This window comes from Triticum aestivum, chromosome 7B (genome assembly GCF_018294505.1).
Source record: "Triticum aestivum cultivar Chinese Spring chromosome 7B, IWGSC CS RefSeq v2.1, whole genome shotgun sequence".
Classification (NCBI taxonomy): Eukaryota; Viridiplantae; Streptophyta; class Magnoliopsida; order Poales; family Poaceae; genus Triticum; species Triticum aestivum.
The window spans coordinates 763,535,192-763,555,542 of NC_057813.1; the positions used below are offsets into that span (position 1 = coordinate 763,535,192).

General features: G+C 44.1%; 1 protein-coding gene and 1 long non-coding RNA gene across 2 annotated transcripts; both read left to right on the forward strand.

Annotated features, from left to right (window-relative positions):
• Positions 1 to 582: 582 nt before the first annotated feature.
• Positions 583 to 20,013, forward strand: LOC123161987 (NAC domain-containing protein 20-like). Its single transcript, XM_044579790.1, has 2 exons — positions 583 to 1,139; positions 19,477 to 20,013. The coding sequence occupies exons 1-2, from the start codon at positions 588 to 590 to the stop codon at positions 20,011 to 20,013; spliced, it is 1,089 nt and encodes a 362-aa protein (XP_044435725.1). The 5' UTR covers positions 583 to 587.
• On the forward strand, positions 16,083 to 18,438 carry LOC123161988 (uncharacterized). The gene is made up of 3 exons (XR_006480977.1): positions 16,083 to 16,111; positions 17,712 to 17,800; positions 18,387 to 18,438. It is a non-coding gene; the product is annotated as an uncharacterized lncRNA (long non-coding RNA).
• Positions 20,014 to 20,351: the final 338 nt, after the last annotated feature.

Genomic DNA, 20,351 nt, shown 5'->3' on the forward strand with positions numbered 1-20,351 from the left:
GGCGAACTATGGCTGGGTGTACCAATCAATCTAGGGGCCGTAGACTTAAGAAACGCACCCAGTTTTTGTGTAAACATGTGGTAGTATTTATAGGTAGATACATCTAGATCAAATATCACAGAAAAGAGCGATGGTGATATATATGCACATCCAGCTGGCGAGACAAATGTGAGTGTTTGTTTGCCTTGCATCACAAACCCAAACACCAGAAACAAAAGCATGCATATGGCACGATCAGGGGTAGCACGAAGAGCACATATGCAAACATTAAAAAGAATGAGAACAAAACCAAGTATTAAATCTGGCATGTCATGGCTTGGAGAGGTTGGAGAAACCTAGCTACTTGTCACCACAAGGGTGTGGCACCTCCAACAGGCCAAACAATGCATAGTTGTAAAGATGAGGAAGCAATCTATCTATCTATCCATCCATAGTGAGTGCCACTAGATACAAAATTTAAAAAAGGAAAAAAAAATCTCGAGACTTCTCTAGCAAGCGCCTTGCTAGTACACGCACTTACTCCTATTTAAGCGCCTCCATGGATATCCTTAGCTTATTAAATTCCTTCCATCGTTACTTACATATTTATGATTGCCTCCAATATTGCCATCACCCTAGAATCCATTGCAGAGAATGCCTCCACCATGACAGACCACCTTCAAGTTCAGCAACAGAAGTTGGAGCTACCGCCGGGGTTTAGGTTCCACCCGACGGATGAGGAGATCATAAAATTCGATGTGGTCCCCAAGGTGCTCGATGAAGCCTTCGTCGCTGCGGCAATTGAGGATGTGAACCTCAACAAGTACGAGCCATGGGAGCTACCGGAGAAGGCGAAGATGGGGGAGAAGGAGTGGTACTTTTACTGCCGAAAGGATCGCAAGTACCCCACCAGGATACGAACGAACCGGGCGACGAATGCTGGCTATTGGAAGGCCACCGGAAAGGACAAGGAGATCTTCCACCCACCGCTCACACTCATCGGCATGAAGAAGATGCTCATCTTCTACAAGGGCAGGGCGCCTAGGGGGGAGAAGACCAACTGGATCATGCATGAGTATAGGCTTGAGAGAAACAAGCAGCTCACATCCAACCCGTCCACCGCAACCCGCACCGTCACCATCACCAATGCGGCTTCCAAGGTATATAATAAACTTATAGTATATAGTAGTAGTCATGAATTATTAACATGCCATTAGCTAGTTAGCCACCTTTTTTGAACAATCAGGGGGGGGGTCCCCACTTGAATATTACTCTAAGTCGCCAATACATGGCAAGAATTACAAGGTTGCACCGATGCGTGAGGGGGGATAAAGTGGCCATGACATAGCGGCCTCCTTTTGAGTAGGTTACTTGAATGTATGGGTAAAAAGAGAGAAACCATCAGTAATGTTCTTGATAGTAGACCGAGGTGAGTAAATACTGCAATGGAATGTCGTAGCGTTTCATGAGTACTAAATTTAACCTATAAACCCTGGAGAACCGCTAGGCAGGATGGAGGTGGCCACGTCGCCTTTAAATCACTGTGAACAGTAGCATGCCACCGCCTGTAAATTCCGTGCCCCGCCAGGGGCATTTTAGTCTTTTCACCTTTGGGTATAAAAACAGCCCGCCCGTGGAGAAGCCCTAGCCGCCGCCGCCGCCTCCCGTCCCACTCGCCTCCCCCTCCTCGTCGCCCCTCCTTCTTCTCCTTCCCCGTCCTCGTCGCCCCTCCTCCTTCTCCTCCCATTGTCGCCCCCTCCTCCTCCGCCCCTCCCCCCTCCCACCCCCCGCATCTCGTCCGCCCCGGGTGCGGAGGCTAGCTGCTGCACCCACTCCCCTCCTCCAACTCCCCCACCCCTCCTCCAATGGTGCTCCCTCCCCGGTCGAGCTCTAGGGCCGCCGCCGCCTGGCACCACCTATGGCCGCGGTCGCTGTTGGCAGCACCTTTGCCCGTCTCCGCCTACGCTGCCGCCTCCTCTGATGGCCATCGAAGCCAGGCACCAGCTGCAGCTCCAGCTCCACCTCGGCCCCTCCTCCCCACCCACGGTGAGCACCGGCCCCCCTCTCTGTTCTTATTTTTTTCATGTATAGATTTAGGAATTGATGGATCTGTGGATGGATGGATAGATCGATGGATGTGTGCTTCAGAATCTGTCAAAGCACCTCTTGTTGTATACATATGCAAAGAGTAATTCTTGTTACTCACCCATATGAGGTATAGGTTGTGGGAATCCAGACCTGGAGTTGGGGATTGATGATGTGAAATGGCGGCGTCACGAGCCATAAGGTCACCACTGAGACCATAAGCAGCCCAGCACCCAGCGCCCAACAACAGCAATCCAACATATATGCACATAACAAGTATGAGCGGACACACGCATGAGCAAGCATGGGAATAGAAATGGATAGTCATGCTGAGATGGTTCTTGGGCGTACCTGTGGTGCGGGGAGCGCCGGTCAGCCCGGCGGACCTTTGACATAAGCACAACGCTGGATCAGACACACGCACAGTCGTTGGCGTGTGTGCTGGATCGGCAGCCTGCGGCTGGATACAAGCAACCGGCGTGCCTTGGTCGCTTGGCCTATCCATCAGCATTATATCTCCTTCATCAATTATTTTTCTCATAGTCTTTACGATGAAGGCTAGGAACTATGCTAAAATATACATATGTCTTAGTTGTTGCTTTTCTTAATGCAGATATGGAAGATCTAAAAGCCTTTGTGAAAGATTTTTGGTTCTGCAGAAGCCAATGATCTAGCACACTGAGACCTTAATTTCTGGAGTGAACGACTGCAGGAATCAAAATACAATGTTGATGAGGTTCTTTCTTTACATAAGTATATTACAATATTAATGAAATTAGCTCCTGGCCATTGCATCTTTGCATACTTATTGGAAGTTGATTTGCTTATTAATTGTAGCATAGAACTTTTCAGCTATGATGTGTGACAAAATTATTTGCATTTCTCATCTATCATGGATATGTCTCTACTAAAAGGCATTGTTGGCTTAAGATGACTTGAGAATTGTACACTTTGGTATGTAAAGTTAGTTACTGAGTTTAGTAGCAGTTATGAAAGTTAGAGCACATACATGCTTGATTTTACTTCCTTTAATACGAGCATTCTATAATTACTAAGAACTGATTTGTTGAAGTGTGCCTCCCTATTTTGTCCAGATAACTACTTCTGGTTAGGCGGGGGAAATAAAAAGGGTAACCATAGATATATGGTCTAGCATCACGAGGTTCAGGTTCCTGCTGTTGATCAACCGTTTCTTCGGTCGAGGTGGGTTATGCTTGATTATGTTCTTCCTTGTATTTTTGTTCATGGCCTACACTGGTGTTATCATCTATTCTGTTTCAAAAATTTCAATGGCTTAGTTTCATGTCCCAGTACCACTTGAAGTACAACTAAGTACCTTCTGACAGGAGGATAATGTATGTATTTACCTATGGTTATTGTTTCCTATAAGAAACATGATCATCTCACCTTGGTTTCCCCTGTATCTGACTTGGGCCAGTTTTATGTGAGATTCGTTTTGCATTTTCTGTGTTTGGATGCTTAAGCTTAAGCTTTTATTATTTGGTTCAGTTAGAGATTAAAGAAGACCGCAATTGAGTCGATGGTGTATATACTTGATATATATATATAAATGGTCAAAATAAGGAAGTGCTTTTATGAAAGTCAAATATGCAATTGTCTTCCTGTTTGAATCTACATTGGCGATTCCAAGTTTGCTGCTTCCCAAAAAATGGAGATTTGTAGTACGGACAGAACTTCAACCTATTCAGTATAGGTCTTAAATTGACCAGACAATAGTATACTATTTTTTATTTACGGCCTTAGAATTGTATTGCCACAACAAAAAAACAGATTTGAAATCGCAAAGAAAGCAGGTTCTTATGCTCATAACAATCCAGGAGACGATTCTGTAGCTTAATGTCTGCTTAGTCTTTTCCATCCTTAGCTAACAGTATTAATTTGGTGATAATTTAAGATTTTGGGTAGTAGAGAGATCATGTAGGCCATTTAGTCTTGGCTATCAACTAAAATGTCAATTGCTACTCGATAGACTTATAGTTAACCTCTCTCTTTTGTTGTCTCTTAACAGCCAAGATGAGTGCTCTACACCTACGTCTCATGCTAACTGAACTGGTGATGTTTATTCGTCACCTCGATTGACGCCGCATGTTCCCCCTAGTTAGTCTTGAGTCTTGACATCGTGTTTATACCATTAAAATCGCCCTCTGGTTGGTTGACCACATTTGATTTATTGCAAATTTTGGTACACTATTTTGTTAAGAGTGTTCTTTGTTTACTTACGGCTCTAGCAACTGTGATCATTTTTCTTGGTACGAGTTTGCAGCTTCTCGGCGGGCACATCTCACTGGTGGAAAAAGGGCCTTTGGTCGCGGTTCGCAACTGCCATTAGTCGCGGTTGCACAACCGCGACCGAACGGGCGCGACTAAAGGCCCCCCCCTTTAGTCGCGGTTGCTTAAGAACCGCGACTAAAGGCCCGTCCACGTGGGCGCCAGGTGGCCGTCGGGGCGGAGGACCTTTAGTCGCGGTTCTTCTGGCCAACCGCGACTAAAGGCCGCCGCAGGTTTAGGGTTTTAGCCCCCCCCCCTTAAACCTGTTTTCTGTTTAATTTGTATTGTTTTATTTCTTTTGTGCTTTATTTTAATTTTGAAGGAGTTTCATATATTCTACGGTACTACATACATGCATATGAATGTACAATTTCAAATAAATTTGAAATTAGAACCAAAAAGAATTCAAGAGGAATATACAATATATATTCAATATCATCGGATGACCATATACAATTTTGAACAAGTTTCCATACATGATTTAATGCATATAAAGTTCTACGTCCTCGTAATAGTGTTCTCCTTTAGGATGGAGGACTTCCCTGCTGAACCATCCAGCTAGTTCCTCTTGAAGTGGTCGGAAGCGAGCTTCTGGACTAAGCATCCACCGGAGGTTATTCCTCTGAGCATTGGTATCACTCGGAACCCGCTCAGAGGTGTATCTCCGGATCATCTCACAGACATAGTATCCACATAGATTGGTCTCCGGTGGCTGAATATCCCCAGCATTCTTAGCCTTTAACATTTTGAATTCTAGCTCTTTTTTGAATTCACCGACCTTTGTATCTACGAACCGTCTCCAAACCCTACGAGGCAAAGAAAATTAAATGAACAAGAGAGTTATTAATTAGTTACTTGATATTAGGAAATGAACGAAATAGGCCGATCGATATAGAGCGCAAATGAATGAAAATAATTACTTCTGCAGCATTCTTCTCATGCCGCCCCAAAGCTTTGGATCCATATTCACAGAGTCGTGGACGAGACATTCTGAGGTGTTAACTTTAATTACTAGCAGAATCCAGTGGAACCTGCGGACACGATACATGCACAGTACGTCATGCATAACTCATCGATTAGCCGGCCACATACCATGCATGGAGTAAACAAAAGAGAATGTGCTCAAGACAGAAACACTCACTCAAAATGGTAAGGAAATAGAATATCACTTTTGAGTTCCTGCTTTGTAAGAAACTGCCACAGGTCTGCCTCCACGTCGGCGGGGTAACGCTCCAACACATGTCCATTAACGATGTGTGGGTCAATGAACCCAACATCATGGATGTTCCTTACTCTGCATTCCTTAATCTTCATTCTGCATGTATAATAGCGGACACAACAATATAGTTAGGACATATATATAGTGCAGGCAATATGAACGAGATGGGGTAGAAATTAATAAATCACTTACAGAACGTAGCAACTGATGATAGATTTATCGAGCTCGCGCAGATTGAAAAGCTGGAACAATTCACTCAGTTCAATTTGTACATAGTAATGTTTGAAGTGATGCTCATGTCTAACTTCCGCATAAATATATTCTTTGGCGTTTTTATTTTTTATGTAACCCTTGTACCATTTCAGCAGACCTTTCATTTGTGGAGGTAGATCCTTTTCCTGCGCAGGCTCGACGAGAGGCCCATTCTTGACATATGTAATTACTACCTCCTTCACTGGCGCCTCATCAAGGCCTAACAGTTCACGAAGAGTAATACCTAAGTTGGCTGCTTGTTCTCTGGCACTCGTTACAGTCAATCCCTGTGCTGCCGCAGCTTGTATGATCTCGGGGGCATCCGGACAGAAGGCTTCCACTATAAGCGGGGCAATCGATTGTTTACTTTGTTCCCCGAGCTGGGCAACTTGTTTCCCGCTTTTTTTACTTTCGGCCTTCTCCCGCTCTTTGTTCTCCTTGAACATGAGTGCCTGCCTGCGAAGTTCACGTGCATAGTCGTTAGGCAGATTCTTCGCGGCTTGGGACGGTGTGCTCAAAAATGACTTAGCCCACTTCTTTTGCTCATCAGAAAATACTGGCTTGGGCTCGGGCTCTCTTTTCTTCTTGCAGTCCGCCTTCCATTTCTCCAAATCAGCAGCCGCGGCCGCGTCGACTTCCTCGGCACTACGTTCCCAAGGCCTTGTGGGGAGAGGCTTCAGTGATGGCTCCGGTACCTTTGTGGTCTTAGGTACATAAGGGTCCGGGTTAATAATCCAGGACTGCTTCTGCTTCTTTGCCGGAGGTGGATTGGGGGGCGGCGTCTGATCACCCGCCGGACGAGGACTGGGGGGCGGCGGCTGATCACCCGCCGGACGTTGTGGACTGGGGGGCGGCGTCGGCTGACGTGACGGAGGTGTAGGTGAACCGCCACCACCACCACCACCACCACCGCCGCCACCGCCACCACCACCACCGTAGGGGGGTGGACTTGTTGTCCTTGGCGCCTCGCCTGGAAACTTGATAAACTTCTTTTGCCATAGAATGAAATGGCGCTTGACATCTCCAAGTCTTTTCTCCCCTTCAGGTGTAGCAATGTCAATCTCCAGGTCCTCAAACCCTTGGACTATGTCCTCCACCGTGACACGAGCATAGCCATCTTGAATGGGGTTGTTGTGGTGGAGTGCTCCAGGTAAACATGGTAAAGCACTGCCGATGGCTACCTTCATGGACATGTTCCCGATAGGATAATACAGATGACATTCTTTCATCTCCTTTATATCGTCCACGGGGTAGCGAGGAGGCTCCGGTGAAGTAATTTCGACCACCAGAGGCTCCGGTGCAGTAATTTCGACCACCAGAGGCTCCGGTGCAGTAATTTCGATCGTCGGTGCATCTGCACCAGCCGGTGGGGCCTCCGTGGAAGCCACGCTGCTTCTCCGCTGCTGGCTTCCGAGATCCGCTGGATGATCTTCATGCTGCACCCGAGCTGCATCTCTTTCGGCTACTAGTACACTCATGGTTTTCTTCATCACATCCATTTCCGATGCCAACCGCGCCACAACATCTGCTTCCCGATCCATCTTTCTCTTACGGCTTCTGTAACCGTACGGGTCATCGTTCTGGGGGAACCCTATTTTCCACGGAATGTGCCCCATGCCTCGTACACGTCCTCCGTGTTCAGGATTCCCGAGGGCTTTTGTCAGCGCGTCGTTCTCTCTGTTGAACTTGATCTTCCCCTGTTGAGCATCCCTCATTGCGTTAATAAGGGCTTGGGTGGGTTTAATTAATTTGCCCCGGTAAACACACTCCCCTGTCTCCGGGTTCAGCGTTCCCCCATGCCCGTACCACCAGCTTTTGGCCCTTGGGTCCCATCCCTCCGTACCTGGACGGATTCCTCGCGCCCTCAGCTCGTTCTCCATCTTCTCCAACCTAGGCACCCAAATGCGATACCCTCCTGGCCCCATAACATGATTGTACTCCTTCTTAGCCGCATTTTCCTTATTTTTTTCGATATTTGAATGAACTGCTCCGATTTCTTTTGCTTCACAAATTCTGGCCAATCATGTTTCAGTTTCTCATATTGTCCTTTGAAATCCGGAGTCTTGTTCTGCTTGACAAAGTCATGGGCTAGATTTTGCTTGAATTTCCGGAATGCGTCGGCCATCTTATGAAGAGCGAACTGTTTGACTAGCCTCCTCCTCTCCTTGTTTTCCTCAATCTTGTTACCCTCCTCATCGAATTTGTTGTATTCCGGAGGTAGAACGAAATGTTCCATAAGCTTCTTGAAGCAATCTTTTTTTGTTCTCTTATCGACAAAAGTGAAACCATCAATTCGTGCCTTCTTTGGCTCATTCCACTCCTGGACGGTGATCGAGACGTTGTCTCTAACAATGGCTCCGCATTGGCTGACAAACTTGGTGGCGTTCTTGCGGGGCTCCAGCGGCCTGCCGGTTGCACTGTCGACAACCTCGATGGTGCATGTTTCTCCTTGTTTCATCGTCTTGGTTGCGCCACGCTTTGACGACGTACTCGATTGTTTCGACGATCCGGCCGAGGGCTAAAATAAGAAAGAGAGTCGCGCGCGTTAGTACACACATATTTATTCAAATCAGTTAGTTTGTATCACCAGAGGCTCAATGTATATATATACCTCGGCGCCGGAGGTGGTTGCTACTTCCATTTGAAGATCGTCGTTTATCGACGTTTGTTCGGCATCATCTTGCTGACGGCGCCCTTCATCTTCACCGTCAAGGTTCAGATAAGAAGAGATATCATCTTCTTCTTCTCCGGTCGGCACATATAGAATATCGCCGTTTATGATGCCGAACATATGTGCTTCACCGTCCGGATCATAGTTGTCCATAATCGGGTCAGCTCTATCGTCCGCCATTATGTCAGTCCTGAAAACATGTAGTAAAAACAAATTAATTAAGTGAAGAAGGGGGGCGGTGGCGGTGGCGGTGGCGAAAGGGCGGTGGCAAAAGGAGGGGGCGAGGAAGGGGTGGGAGAGGGTGTCGCGGTAGAGCGCGAGACGGGGCGGCAGACGACGGCGTCACGGAGAGGGAGGAAATTCCAATTTGTCATGTCGCGAACCCAAAATGGGCCGGCCCAGGTGAGCTACGTCCTGTGAGACGCGTCGACTTTTTGATGCAAAGAGCGTCACACAGTTGCAGCCTCCGCGGCTGTACTGCTGCTAATGCACCGGCCCGTTGTAGCCGACGCCGAAACAGTGATTAGGATACGTTGGAATTTCCTATATGACGCTGTCTGCGTCAAACTGTCGAGCGAACGCACCTACGAGGGTTCCCAACCCTTTTTTTATTTTCATTTCTTTTCCTTTCTTTTTCTGTTTCGTTTTTCTTTTCTTTTTTTGTTTATTGTTCTTTTTCTTTTTCTTTTTCTTTTTAAAAAATGTTCTCCTTTGTTTATTTTCTTTTTCTTTTTCTTTTTTTTATTTTCATTTCTTTTCCTTTCTGTTTCTGTTTCGTTTTTCTTTTCTTTTTTTGTTTATTGTTCTTTTTCTTTTTCTTTTTTTTTAAAAAATGTTCTCCTTTGTTTATTTTCTTTTTCTTTTTCTTTTGTTTATTTTCATTTCTTTTCATTTCTTTTTCTGTTTCGTTTTTCTTTTCTTTTTTTGTTTATTGTTCTTTTTCTTTTTCTTTTTCTTTTTAAAAAATGTTCTCCTTTGTTTATTTTCTTTTTCTTTTTCTTTTGTTTATTTTCATTTCTTTTCATTTCTTTTTCTGTTTTCGTTTTTCTTTTCTTTTTTTGTTTATTGTTCTTTTTCTTTTTCTTTTTCTTTTTAAAAAATGTTCTCCTTTGTTTATTTTCTTTTTCTTTTTCTTTTGTTTTTTTTCTTTTCTTTTCTTTTCTTTTCCTTTCTTTTTCTTTTTCTTTTTCTCTCTCTCTCTCTCTCTGCTCTCTCTCTCTCTGCTCTCTCTCTCTCTCTCTCTCTCTCGATCAACGCCGGCGAGGCCGGCCGCCGGCGAGGGCGGCGAGGCCGGCCGCCGGCGTTGAGGGCAGCGAGGCGGCGCGGTGGTGGGCGAGGGAGGCCGTCGGGCGGCGTACTAGGGCGAAAGGGGGCGGCGGGCGCCGTACGTGGGCGAGAGGGGGCGGCGGGCGACGGCGGGCGGCGTCGAGGGCGCGGGCGACGGCGGGCGGCGTCGACGGCGGGCGGCGTCGAGGGCGAGGGCGGCAGGCCTTCGGCGCGGCAGAGAACGAGCGGAGAAATGGAGGCGACGGGTCGGGCGCACGTATTTATAGCCCCCCCCTTTAGTCGCGGTTGGGGAGGCGACCCGCGACTAAAGGGCCTTTAGTCGCGGTCGGGGAGGCGACCCGCGACTAAAGGGTAACCTTTAGTCGCGGTTGGGGAGGCGACCCGCGACTAAAGGGTAACCTTTAGTCGCGGTTGGGGAGGCGACCCGCGACTAAAGGACTTTTTCGTTCCCGCGCGCAACCACCTTTAGTCGCGGTTGGGCAGGCCAACCGCGACTAAAAGTATTTTCCAAATACTTTTTCTTTTTCAAAATCTTAAAAATACAAATAATATATCAAAAAAATCAGAAAAATAAAACTAATTCAATTCAAAATGTTAAAAATACAAATAATATATCAAAAAATTAAGAAAAATCAAACTAATTCAATTCAAAATTCTAAAAATACAAATAATATATCAAAAAATTCAGAAAAAAAACTAATTCAATTCAAAATGTTAAAAATACAAATAATATATCAAAAAATTCAGAAAAATAAAACTAATTCAATTCAAAATTCTAAAAATACAAATAATATATCAAAAATTCAGAAAAATAAAACTAATTCAATTCAAAATTCTAAAAATACAAATAATATATCAAAAAATTAAGAAAAATAAAACTAATTCAATTCAAAATGTTAAAAATACAAATAATATATCAAAAAATTCAGAAAAATAAAACTAATTCAATTCAAAATAATATACCAGAGGCCGGTCGTCGGCTATGGTGGTACGGCCGGACTCTGCAGAGCGTCATGGACTACATCACTCCAAATTTCATGTATCATTCGAAAATGGACACCAAACACATCACGGGTAATATAATTCACATGATCCATTCAACAAAGTTTGGTACAATAAATTATTACACATCATTTCTTCCCTTGTGTCCCTGCTTGCTTACGATTGTGCCGTATCCATGGAGCATCCTCATCATTTAACTTAATGCTTGGGTCGGTGTTCACTTTGAAGGGCGGAATTTCAGCAAACATATTATAATCTTCTGACATGTCTGTCTTGTCCTCCACTCCCACGATGTTTCTTTTCCCTGAAAGAACAATGTGGCGCTTTGGATCATCGCATGATGTACTGATCGTTTTCTTATCTTTCCGTTTCCTCGGTTTGCTACTCATGTCCTTCACATAGAAAACCTGAGCGACATCTTTCGCTAGGACGAATGGTTCGTCAAGGTAACCAAGATTGTTGAAATCCACCATTGTCATTCCGTATTGCTGGTCCACCTTTACCCCACCTCCTGTTAGCTTGAACCATTTGCACCGGAACAAAGGGACCTTAAAGGAGGGTCCATAGTCAAGTTCCCATATCTCCTCTATGTAACCATAATATGTGACCTTTTGCCCATTCTCGGTTGCTGCATCAAAGCGGACACCACTGTTTTGGTTGGTGCTCTTTTTATCTTGGGCGATCGTGTAAAATGTATTCCCATTTATCTCGTACCCTTGGAAAGTCGTTATAGTCGAAGATGGTGTCTTGGCCAACATGTACAGCTGATCTACAACATCATTGTCATTCATTAAATGTTTTCTCAACCAACTGCCGAAAGTCTCCATGTGGGCCTTCCTAATCCAGGATTCAGGCTTCCCCGGGTTGTCCGAGCGTAAAATATTCTTGTGTTTCTCAAAGTACGGAGCCACCAAGCTGGAATTGGTCAGTACAGTGTGGTGTGCTTCAGTCAGAGAATGGCCGTCCATACATATCGTTGATTTCCTTCCGATCGTGCCTTTTCCACTTAGTCTCCCCTCGTGCCGCGATCGAGGAAGACCAATCGGCTTAAGGTCAGGAACAAAGTCAACACAAAACTCAATTACCTCCTCATTTCCATAGCCCTTGGCGATGCTTCCTTCTGGCCTAGCACGGTTACGAACATATTTCTTTAATACTCCCATGAACCTCTCGAAGGGGAACATATTGTGTAGAAATACAGGACCGAGAACGAAAATCTCTTCGACTAGGTGAACCAGGAGGTGCGTCATAATATTGAAGAAGGATGGCGGGAACACCAACTCGAAACTGACAAGACATTGGATCACATCGTTCTGTAACCGTGGTAGAACTTCTGGATTGATTACCTTCTGAGAGATTGCATTGAGGAATGCACATAGCTTCACAATGGCTACTCGAACATTTTCCGGCAGGAGCCCCCTCAAAGCAATCGGAAGCAATTGCGTCATAATCACGTGGCAGTCGTGAGACTTCAGGTTTTGGAACTTTTTCTCCGCCATGTTTATTATTCCCTTTATATTGGACGAGAATCCAGACGGGACCTTCATACTGCTCAGGCATTCAAAAAAGATGACCTTCTCTTCTTTGGTCAGAGCGTAGCTGGCACGACCTTGAAACCATTCCGGATGCCGGTCATCAGGGTCTTTCAAACGTTGCTGGTCCTGCCGTGCTTCCTTTGTATCATTTGTCTTCCCATACACGCCCAAGAAGCTTAGGAGGTTCACGCAAATATTCTTCGTAACGTGCATCACGTCGATTGCAGAGCGGACATCTAGGACTTTCCAATATTCTAGCTCCCAGAATATAGATTTCTTCTTCCACATGGCTGCGTGCCCGTCAGCTCCCTTCGGAACTGATTGTCCGCCAGGACCCTTTCCAAAGATGACTTTCAAATCCTTGACCATATCAAATACCTCAGCACCAGTGCGTTCCGCAGGCTTCGGCCGGTGATCTGCCTTGCCGTTGTAATGCTTGCCTTTCTTTCTTACTGGATGAATTTTCGGAAGAAATCGACGATGCCCAAGGTACACGTTCTTCTTACAATTTGGCAAATGTACACTTTCAGTCTCATGTAAGCAGTGCGTGCATGCATTGTATCCCTTATTTGACAGTCCCGAAAGGTTACTAAGAGCAGGCCAATCGTTGATGGTTACGAAAAGCAACGCTCGTAGGTCAAATTCCTCTTGTTTGTGCTCATCCCACACACGGACACCACCCCACAGCTGTAAAAGTTCATCAACTAATGGCCTTAGGTACACATCGATGTCGTTGCCGGGTTGCTTCGGACCTTGGATGAGCACTGGCATCATAATGAACTTCCGCTTCATGCACAACCAAGGAGGAAGGTTGTAGATGCATAGAGTCACGGGCCAGGTGCTATGGCTGGAGCTCTGCTCGCCAAAAGGATTCATGCCATCCGTACTTAGAGCAAATCTTATGTTCCTTGCGTCAGCTGCAAAATCTTTGAACCATCTGTCGATCTTTCTCCATTGCGTTCCATCTGCGGTGTGTCTCAACTCCCCGTCCGACTTACGGTCCTCTTTGTGCCATCGCAACAACTTGGCATGCTCTTTGTTCCTGAACAGACGTTTCAACCGTGGTATTATAGGAGCATACCACATCACCTTGGCGGGAACCCTCTTCCTGGGTTTCTGGCCCTCAACATCGTCACCAGGGTCATCGCCTCTGATCTTATAACGCAATGCAGTGCATACCGGGCATTCATTCAAATTCTCGTATTCACCGCGGTAGAGGATGCAGTCGTTGATGCATGCATGTATCTTCAGAACCTCTAAACCTAGAGGGCAGACAACCTTCTTTGCTTCGTACGTACTGGCGGGCAACTCGTTATCCTTTGGAAACATATTCTTCAACATTTTCAGCAAGTTTTCAAATGCCGAGTCAGCTACACCTGCCTCTGCCTTCCATTTCAGCAAATCCAGTGTGCAGCCCAGCTTTTTCAGACCATCATCGCATCCGGGGTACAGCGCCTTTCTGTGATCCTCTAACATGCGATCCAAATTCTCCCTCTCCTTTTCAGTTTCGCAACGTCTCCGTGCATCAGCAATGGTCCGACCAAGATCATCAACGGGATCATCACGTGCCTCTTCTTCACCTTCCCCTTCACCTTCAGCATCCTCCATGAAAGTATCACCGAAATGAGCAAGATAGCTTTCATCGATGAAATCATCCCCTTCTTCATCTTCTTCCATTATAACCCCTCTTTCTCCATGCTTGGTCCAACAATTATAGCTTGGCATGAAACCGTGCCGAAGCAGATGCATGTGAACATCTCTTGAGGAAGAGTAACCTTTCTGATTCTTACAGATAACACATGGACAGATAACAAAACCCCCCTGCTTGTTCGCATTAGCCACTACGAGGAAATCTTTCAAACCCGTAGTGAACTCGCCGGAGAGTCGGTTACCGTACATCCATTGCCGATTCATCTGCATTATTATAATATAAAATATATAATTAACCATCATGCATTTGTTAAACTAACTAGCTACAAACAATATAAATTAAACAATGAACTGCACACATGCATATTTTATCAATGACACATCAAAGGTTCATCAAGTTGCTAACCGCGATCGAGGAGTGTGGCTCCAACACTTCATGTCATGTTTGTTTCATACTCTTGGGGCATTTCATCAAACACCTTATGTGCATAAGAGGAACCAAAAGCAAACCTAGCTACACCCACTTGTGAAGAGAATGGCTCCAAATGGCTAAGTGTTGGCTGCTGGATGGGTATATATAGGGGAGGGGCTTTAGTTGCGGTTGGCCTAGCAAACCGTGACTAAAGGTGCCCGAAGGCCTTTAGTCGCGGTTGTCCTGGCCAACCGCGACTAAAGACCCTCACGTGCGCCAGCTGGCCACCGAGCGCCCTGGGCCCAGGCCTTTGGTCGCGGTTCACCTCCAGAACCGCGACTAAAGGTCCCATTAGTCGCGGTTCCTACAGCTTCGCGACTTATGGGGCTGGACGGAAGCCTGTTTTTCCACCAGTGTCTGAATCGTGGAGCGTGAACTGGTCATAGCGAACTGGCCTGTTCGGTAGAAAAGACAATTCTTTTTGTGGCTACCAGTTACAGGTTTTATATACTCTTGCAGTCTTCGAAGTTGTTTTCAGCTCATGTGCACATCTATTGCTGATAAAATGTACTAATCATATGTATACTGTGTATCAGGTGCACACAAGATGCTTACGATTGAGCGGTCTACACTACACAAACTATCATTTTGGTCCTTTATACATACAAGAGGCGAGCAAGGACACATACATACATTCGAGCGCCAATAATTCAACTGTCGGTTATCAATCGGCTGTGTGTATCTTGTTTCAATCGGCAATGGTGCATACACATTTCAGTGAGCACACATACATGCTTGATTTTACTTCAGTTAATTCTATAATTACTAAGAACTGTTTTGTGAAGGTGTGCCTCCCTATTTTGTCCAGATAACCACTTCTGTCTACATATTGTGACCAGATTATGATGTATGGTCTCTTTCCAGCTATGGAAAATGGTGTACTGCATACTGCATGCACTGATGATAGGATAGATGGTTTGTGACGTACAACCTCTGTACCAAAATGTAGGATCTTTGGACAGGCACTTTGTGGTAGAATGTGTTGAACATAGGTCTATTTGCTAGAATATGTGTTGTGTCGATGTTGCAACTAGCATACACAAAAATGACTTTGCTATATATTTTCATAATGCTATGTTCTGCCAGTTAAATGACTTCTTATTGTTTTGAATCCACTACAAAAGTGTTTAAAGATTTACTTTGTCCTAGCGCCTACTTTGGATCAGAAGAAAGTAAAAAAGCTAGAAGATACTCCCAATGGAACAATTTATCCTATATCGAGTGGTAATTGTGTTATGTATCAGATAACTTCTCATATTAGTAGTTCCCACTAAGAATTCTTAGTTTTCATTCTTTTCTTTTAAGAAAAAAAATCTGAGTATTGGTGCATCCAGAAAGGATCTGGAGGTCAGCTTGTTAGTAATCCCAATATGTGTGCCAAATTATGTTGCTGTGGATCTCAAGGAATGAATGACAGCAAGCTGATGGTTCTGCTTGGTGGATCTGTGTACGTTCCGATATATGAGAACAAGGGCAGCAATAGGATGCTCATCAGCAACATCCTGTGAAACTGACTACTGCATGCTAACTATCCATATGCATAATCCTATATTTGTGTAGATAGTTCCTATCACCTGAACTATCAAAATCTTGTTAAGCATTAGCCTGATGTTTTATATATTTTCAGCACCAAGGGCAATGTAGAAATGCAAGAACAGAAGCTTTGCGAGGTAATTCAGTCAGCTATATGCATGTATGTTTTCTGCTATAGCGAGATCATTTATTTTATTTAGAAAATATAACATGAAGTGTGATTACAAGAATCTACTACTGTTAGCATGAACAGGCTTTGTAATGTACCTACTTAACAATAGCATAATTGAATCCTTCCTAAGCAGCGTCCGTCAATTGAGACTTCACATGCCTGGTTTTACTTTACGAAGAGTAGTATGTTGTGCTCCAATATTCAACTGTGTTCTTGAATTAGGAATTATGTTTTTTTATAGTTAAAGTGCTTGTCTATTGGTCTGGTGTATATAAGTGAAAGAAAACAAAAACAGATGGGGGAAGTGAGCTTCTTGCTTTTCTTTTCCTTTTGTTTCTATTTGATAATTACTCCCTACTCTGATGCTTCAGTGTTTTTTTTAATCTCCCGTGTTATATTTTTTTTGGTGCTACTTGGGCTTTCTGAGGTCCTTTTTGTTTTCATTAAGAACAAAATAGAGTTACTTAATTTTAGATTTGAATGTTAGACACAGAGCTATGAGTCAATGTACTGGTTTGACAAGCTGTATTGTCATATTCACATGTGCTTTGGAAATTAAAAAGAATTACTTTGTTCTATGTTTGAATGTCAAGCAAAAATAGAATGGGGGAAGGGAGCTCGCAATACAGATTCTAATTGTTACTTGGTGTTCTGATCCTTGTGTCTGCTCTTGTAATAATCTTGTGTGGGTGCCTTCACATGTAATCTATTGCCTCTCTGACATGTTTTGCTACAAAATTATGTCTCGACCATATGTATTTACATTACTGCTGTCAGCTTCTGATATTTAAATTATGATAGGACAATGCCTCTTTAGTTGTAACTGTGATACTCCTGATGTGCAAGTAAACACTACTAGGATAACTAAAAAAATAATGAAATGCGAGCAATTCTCGATTTAAATAGTGTGACCTTACATAATAGGAGCTAATCATTGTGTCGTGTTCCAAATGGGTACTAGAAAAGATAATTGAATAGCAAGTCCTGTACAGTTACTACCATAAAGTTTATTTCTAACTGCATGATCTGAACTGCACATTCTGAAAGTATATTAGACTCCTGCCCTTGGGAAATTAGACTGCTATAGCAATACTTCTATAAAAAATGCCATGCTAACTTGATGGTTCAGTTTAAAGTTGTAGGCAGAGGCTTGCGGTAGGGAGGAAATCATTATGCCAGTTGAAAACCAAGCCATTTATTTGTGGGTGTATGATCTGGACTGTGCTTCTCCGAAAGTATGCTCTTGGGAGATTTAGCTATTGTGGTTTTGCTTGGTAAACAAATGACATGCTAAAATGTTGGTTGTTAGAGCCTCCCTGTTCTAAAAAAATGTTTGGTTGTTAGTACAGAGGTGGTAACACTATTTGGTCCTCTGGTATTGATTCATGATTTGTGCTTAATACATGATGTTGGTATCTGATCAATTTATTGATCATGCCTCACTTGATGTTGCATGGTGTACAGGCAAAGTGCCAATGGAGTGGCATATATCGTACTTCGCTACTACCTACATGCGATTCCATTTGATTTCACTTTGATTTTGTTTTTCTGCTGATCGTTTCTAGGTGGTTGTTGATGAATCATGTAAGGATGGTGCAGAACTCACAAGAGGGAAAAGACCGAACTGCGGTAACCAAATCAAATAGCTGATAAGGTACAAATTTCTGAAGATATATGGTTTGCCCTAAACAAGCATATACATCATAGTACAAAGGGGAATTACATCTCTATTTTATGTTATGTTTTCTTCTTGCTATCTTGTTCATGGACTCTCTGTAAGTGCGCCTTTCTATTAGCAACCTTAGTGCCAATGACTCAACAGTCAGCTATCAACCAGAATAGTAGGGCATTGAGCTTGTAGGACACATGCATATACTGTTACTCAGACATCAAGAAAACAGGAGATAAACATGTATGACGATCTACCATGTTATTACTCGGGTGTTGATTACGAAGTAGACATAGGTTTAGCAGAGAAGAAATTTCAGTGATTTATCAGTTCAGGCTATGGAAGTAAACATGAGGCATTGAAGCTAATTTGAATTAGGCGTAATGAACCAAACATTTTTGTAATTGCCATTAGCGGGTCAACAGGGTAGGCATTTTCATGAGACAATATTGATTTTAATGACAGCTAATAATTACACTGCCGCCTCTAGGGAAAAAAACATTAGCTCAAAACTGTAATACTCCGGATTTACTTGCTATCCTTTAGACGTAATACTGTGTTGTTTGTGAAGGTTCACTTGGAAGTGGTTGAGGTAGCCTGACCTGGTGAGACCTGGTGACGCGATGCGTACATCGGAGGAAGTAGATCTTGTGAGTGCGGGAGTGGATCTTGCAATTGAAGTCGTGCCTCCGATGCAGAGGAGCAGCGGCGATGCGGTGGAAACTACAGGGTGAGTGAGAGATTGGAGAAGGAGGGGATGGTCATGAAGTGAGTAAGTGGATTAACATCGTCTGGTTAAGTAACTTGGGCCAGCCCATTATTGTGAATCTGTCATTTGTCTTCTTGAAAGCCCACAACACGGTTTAAATATGTATTGGGAGTTTGGGACAACTAAATCAGATAAATGAAAGAAATTATAACGCTTATAACAGTTTATAAAATGAAGTAACAAAGTGCATATCCAAGTTTAGTAAATTTTAGAATGTGGTTGTTTGTTGTTATTCATTGTTAGGCTTGGCATTTGAATCTTTGTTAGATCTAAAGTGCCTTTGATAGCATGGAATATTTGTACAACGCACTGTGGAGGCATGGTCTTTCTCAGGATGACTAACAAGGATGATCGGCAAAGTTATGGCGGTTTGAAAAAAGTCGTTGGTGCATTGTTGTGGATCTCAAGATGGCTATGTGTTTATATTTTGCATAATCACTCTGAAGGCCATGCTTTATATTTTCTCTGAAATTTGCTCTTGAAGAATCATGTATCTATGTTAGATCCGGTGAGAAAAGGCGGCTTCCAATCAGAGGATGCGGGAGTGTTGGTCACATTTGGTTTTCGACTTGCGTGTCTAAATATTCTCACAATACTTAGCTCCCTCTCGCCCCTTGCGCCATTTGGCGCAACGAGTCATCTAGTATTCTAAAGGATGGAAAGGTCGACAGAGGCCAAATGTTGGAATCGAGGCCTAGGGGAGTCACTGTGTCCCCATTTCCAGAGATTGGCACTTGGACAGGGCCGCCAAAATACCCAAGTTATGGGATATATGTGCTGAACGTGAGCAATGAATGACAAAGTGATCGGCATCTGTGACAAAAGAGTCACACCTGGGGCATGCTACTGATCATAGTTGATTTGCACTTATTTAATTTATGTATGCTTGTAGGAACAGTGGGTGGTTTGTAGGATCTTCCATAAGAGGGCCGGACTGAAGAAGGTGGTGATGCCTTCATATGCCATGCCAATGTCCATCGGAGCGGAACATCAGCAGGGGTTCGCCGACTTAGATACATTGCCTCCTCTCATGGGCTATGAGATGTCGTCATCGCTCGCAAATCCAATGTTGCTTCCTACAACTTCTCCATACCAATTGCGCGACATCGGTGCTGGCTCATCCATGATGGGTAGCGTGGTGCTTCCTATTATGAATGACCACTACGTCAGGAACCACCACCAGCAGATGATATCAGACCCAACACCACCATTGTCGTTCTACCAACAACATCAGCAGATGATGATGTATGTGGGTGCAGATCAGGGTTTCATGGTCGGGGCTGAGCCTGGGTGTGGGCCATCGTCGATGGTGCCACTGGAAAATGCCGTGACCGGGCTGAGCAACAACTACCAGGGGAACGCCGCCGCAACAGCAGTTGGCAAGACCTCGCCGATGAACATGAGTATGGATGACATGTGGAAGTACTGATGATCCAAGACAACATAGATATATGTGTGTGCGTGCATAAATTAATCATCCATTAGACGGTCGTTCGATATATGGCAACTCGTATATTGGTTTGCGCCGTATTTAATTTCTCACTGTGGCCTCTAGAGAGTTTGCATGCAGGCATGCCTCTCTTGTGCTAGTTTTTCGATTGTGTATATTTGTATTGGCTTGTATATGCACTATCCGCCGGGGTTTACCTGGCGATATATGCATGTGTTTTAAAATACTGGCAGGTGTGCATCATGCATCGTTTAAACCTATATAAAATGACTACTTTGTTTAATTATAATTTTTCCATTATATGTTTGGGCGTGCAT

Excerpts from the sequence above, each read along its gene's own strand:
- LOC123161987 (XM_044579790.1), top strand. The coding sequence starts at position 588 with ATGATTGCCTCCAATATTGCCATCACCCTAGAATCCATTGCAGAGAAT. Across the intron at positions 1,140-19,476 it reads TCACCAATGCGGCTTCCAAG|GAACAGTGGGTGGTTTGTAG; the intron begins GTATATAATAAA and ends GTATGCTTGTAG.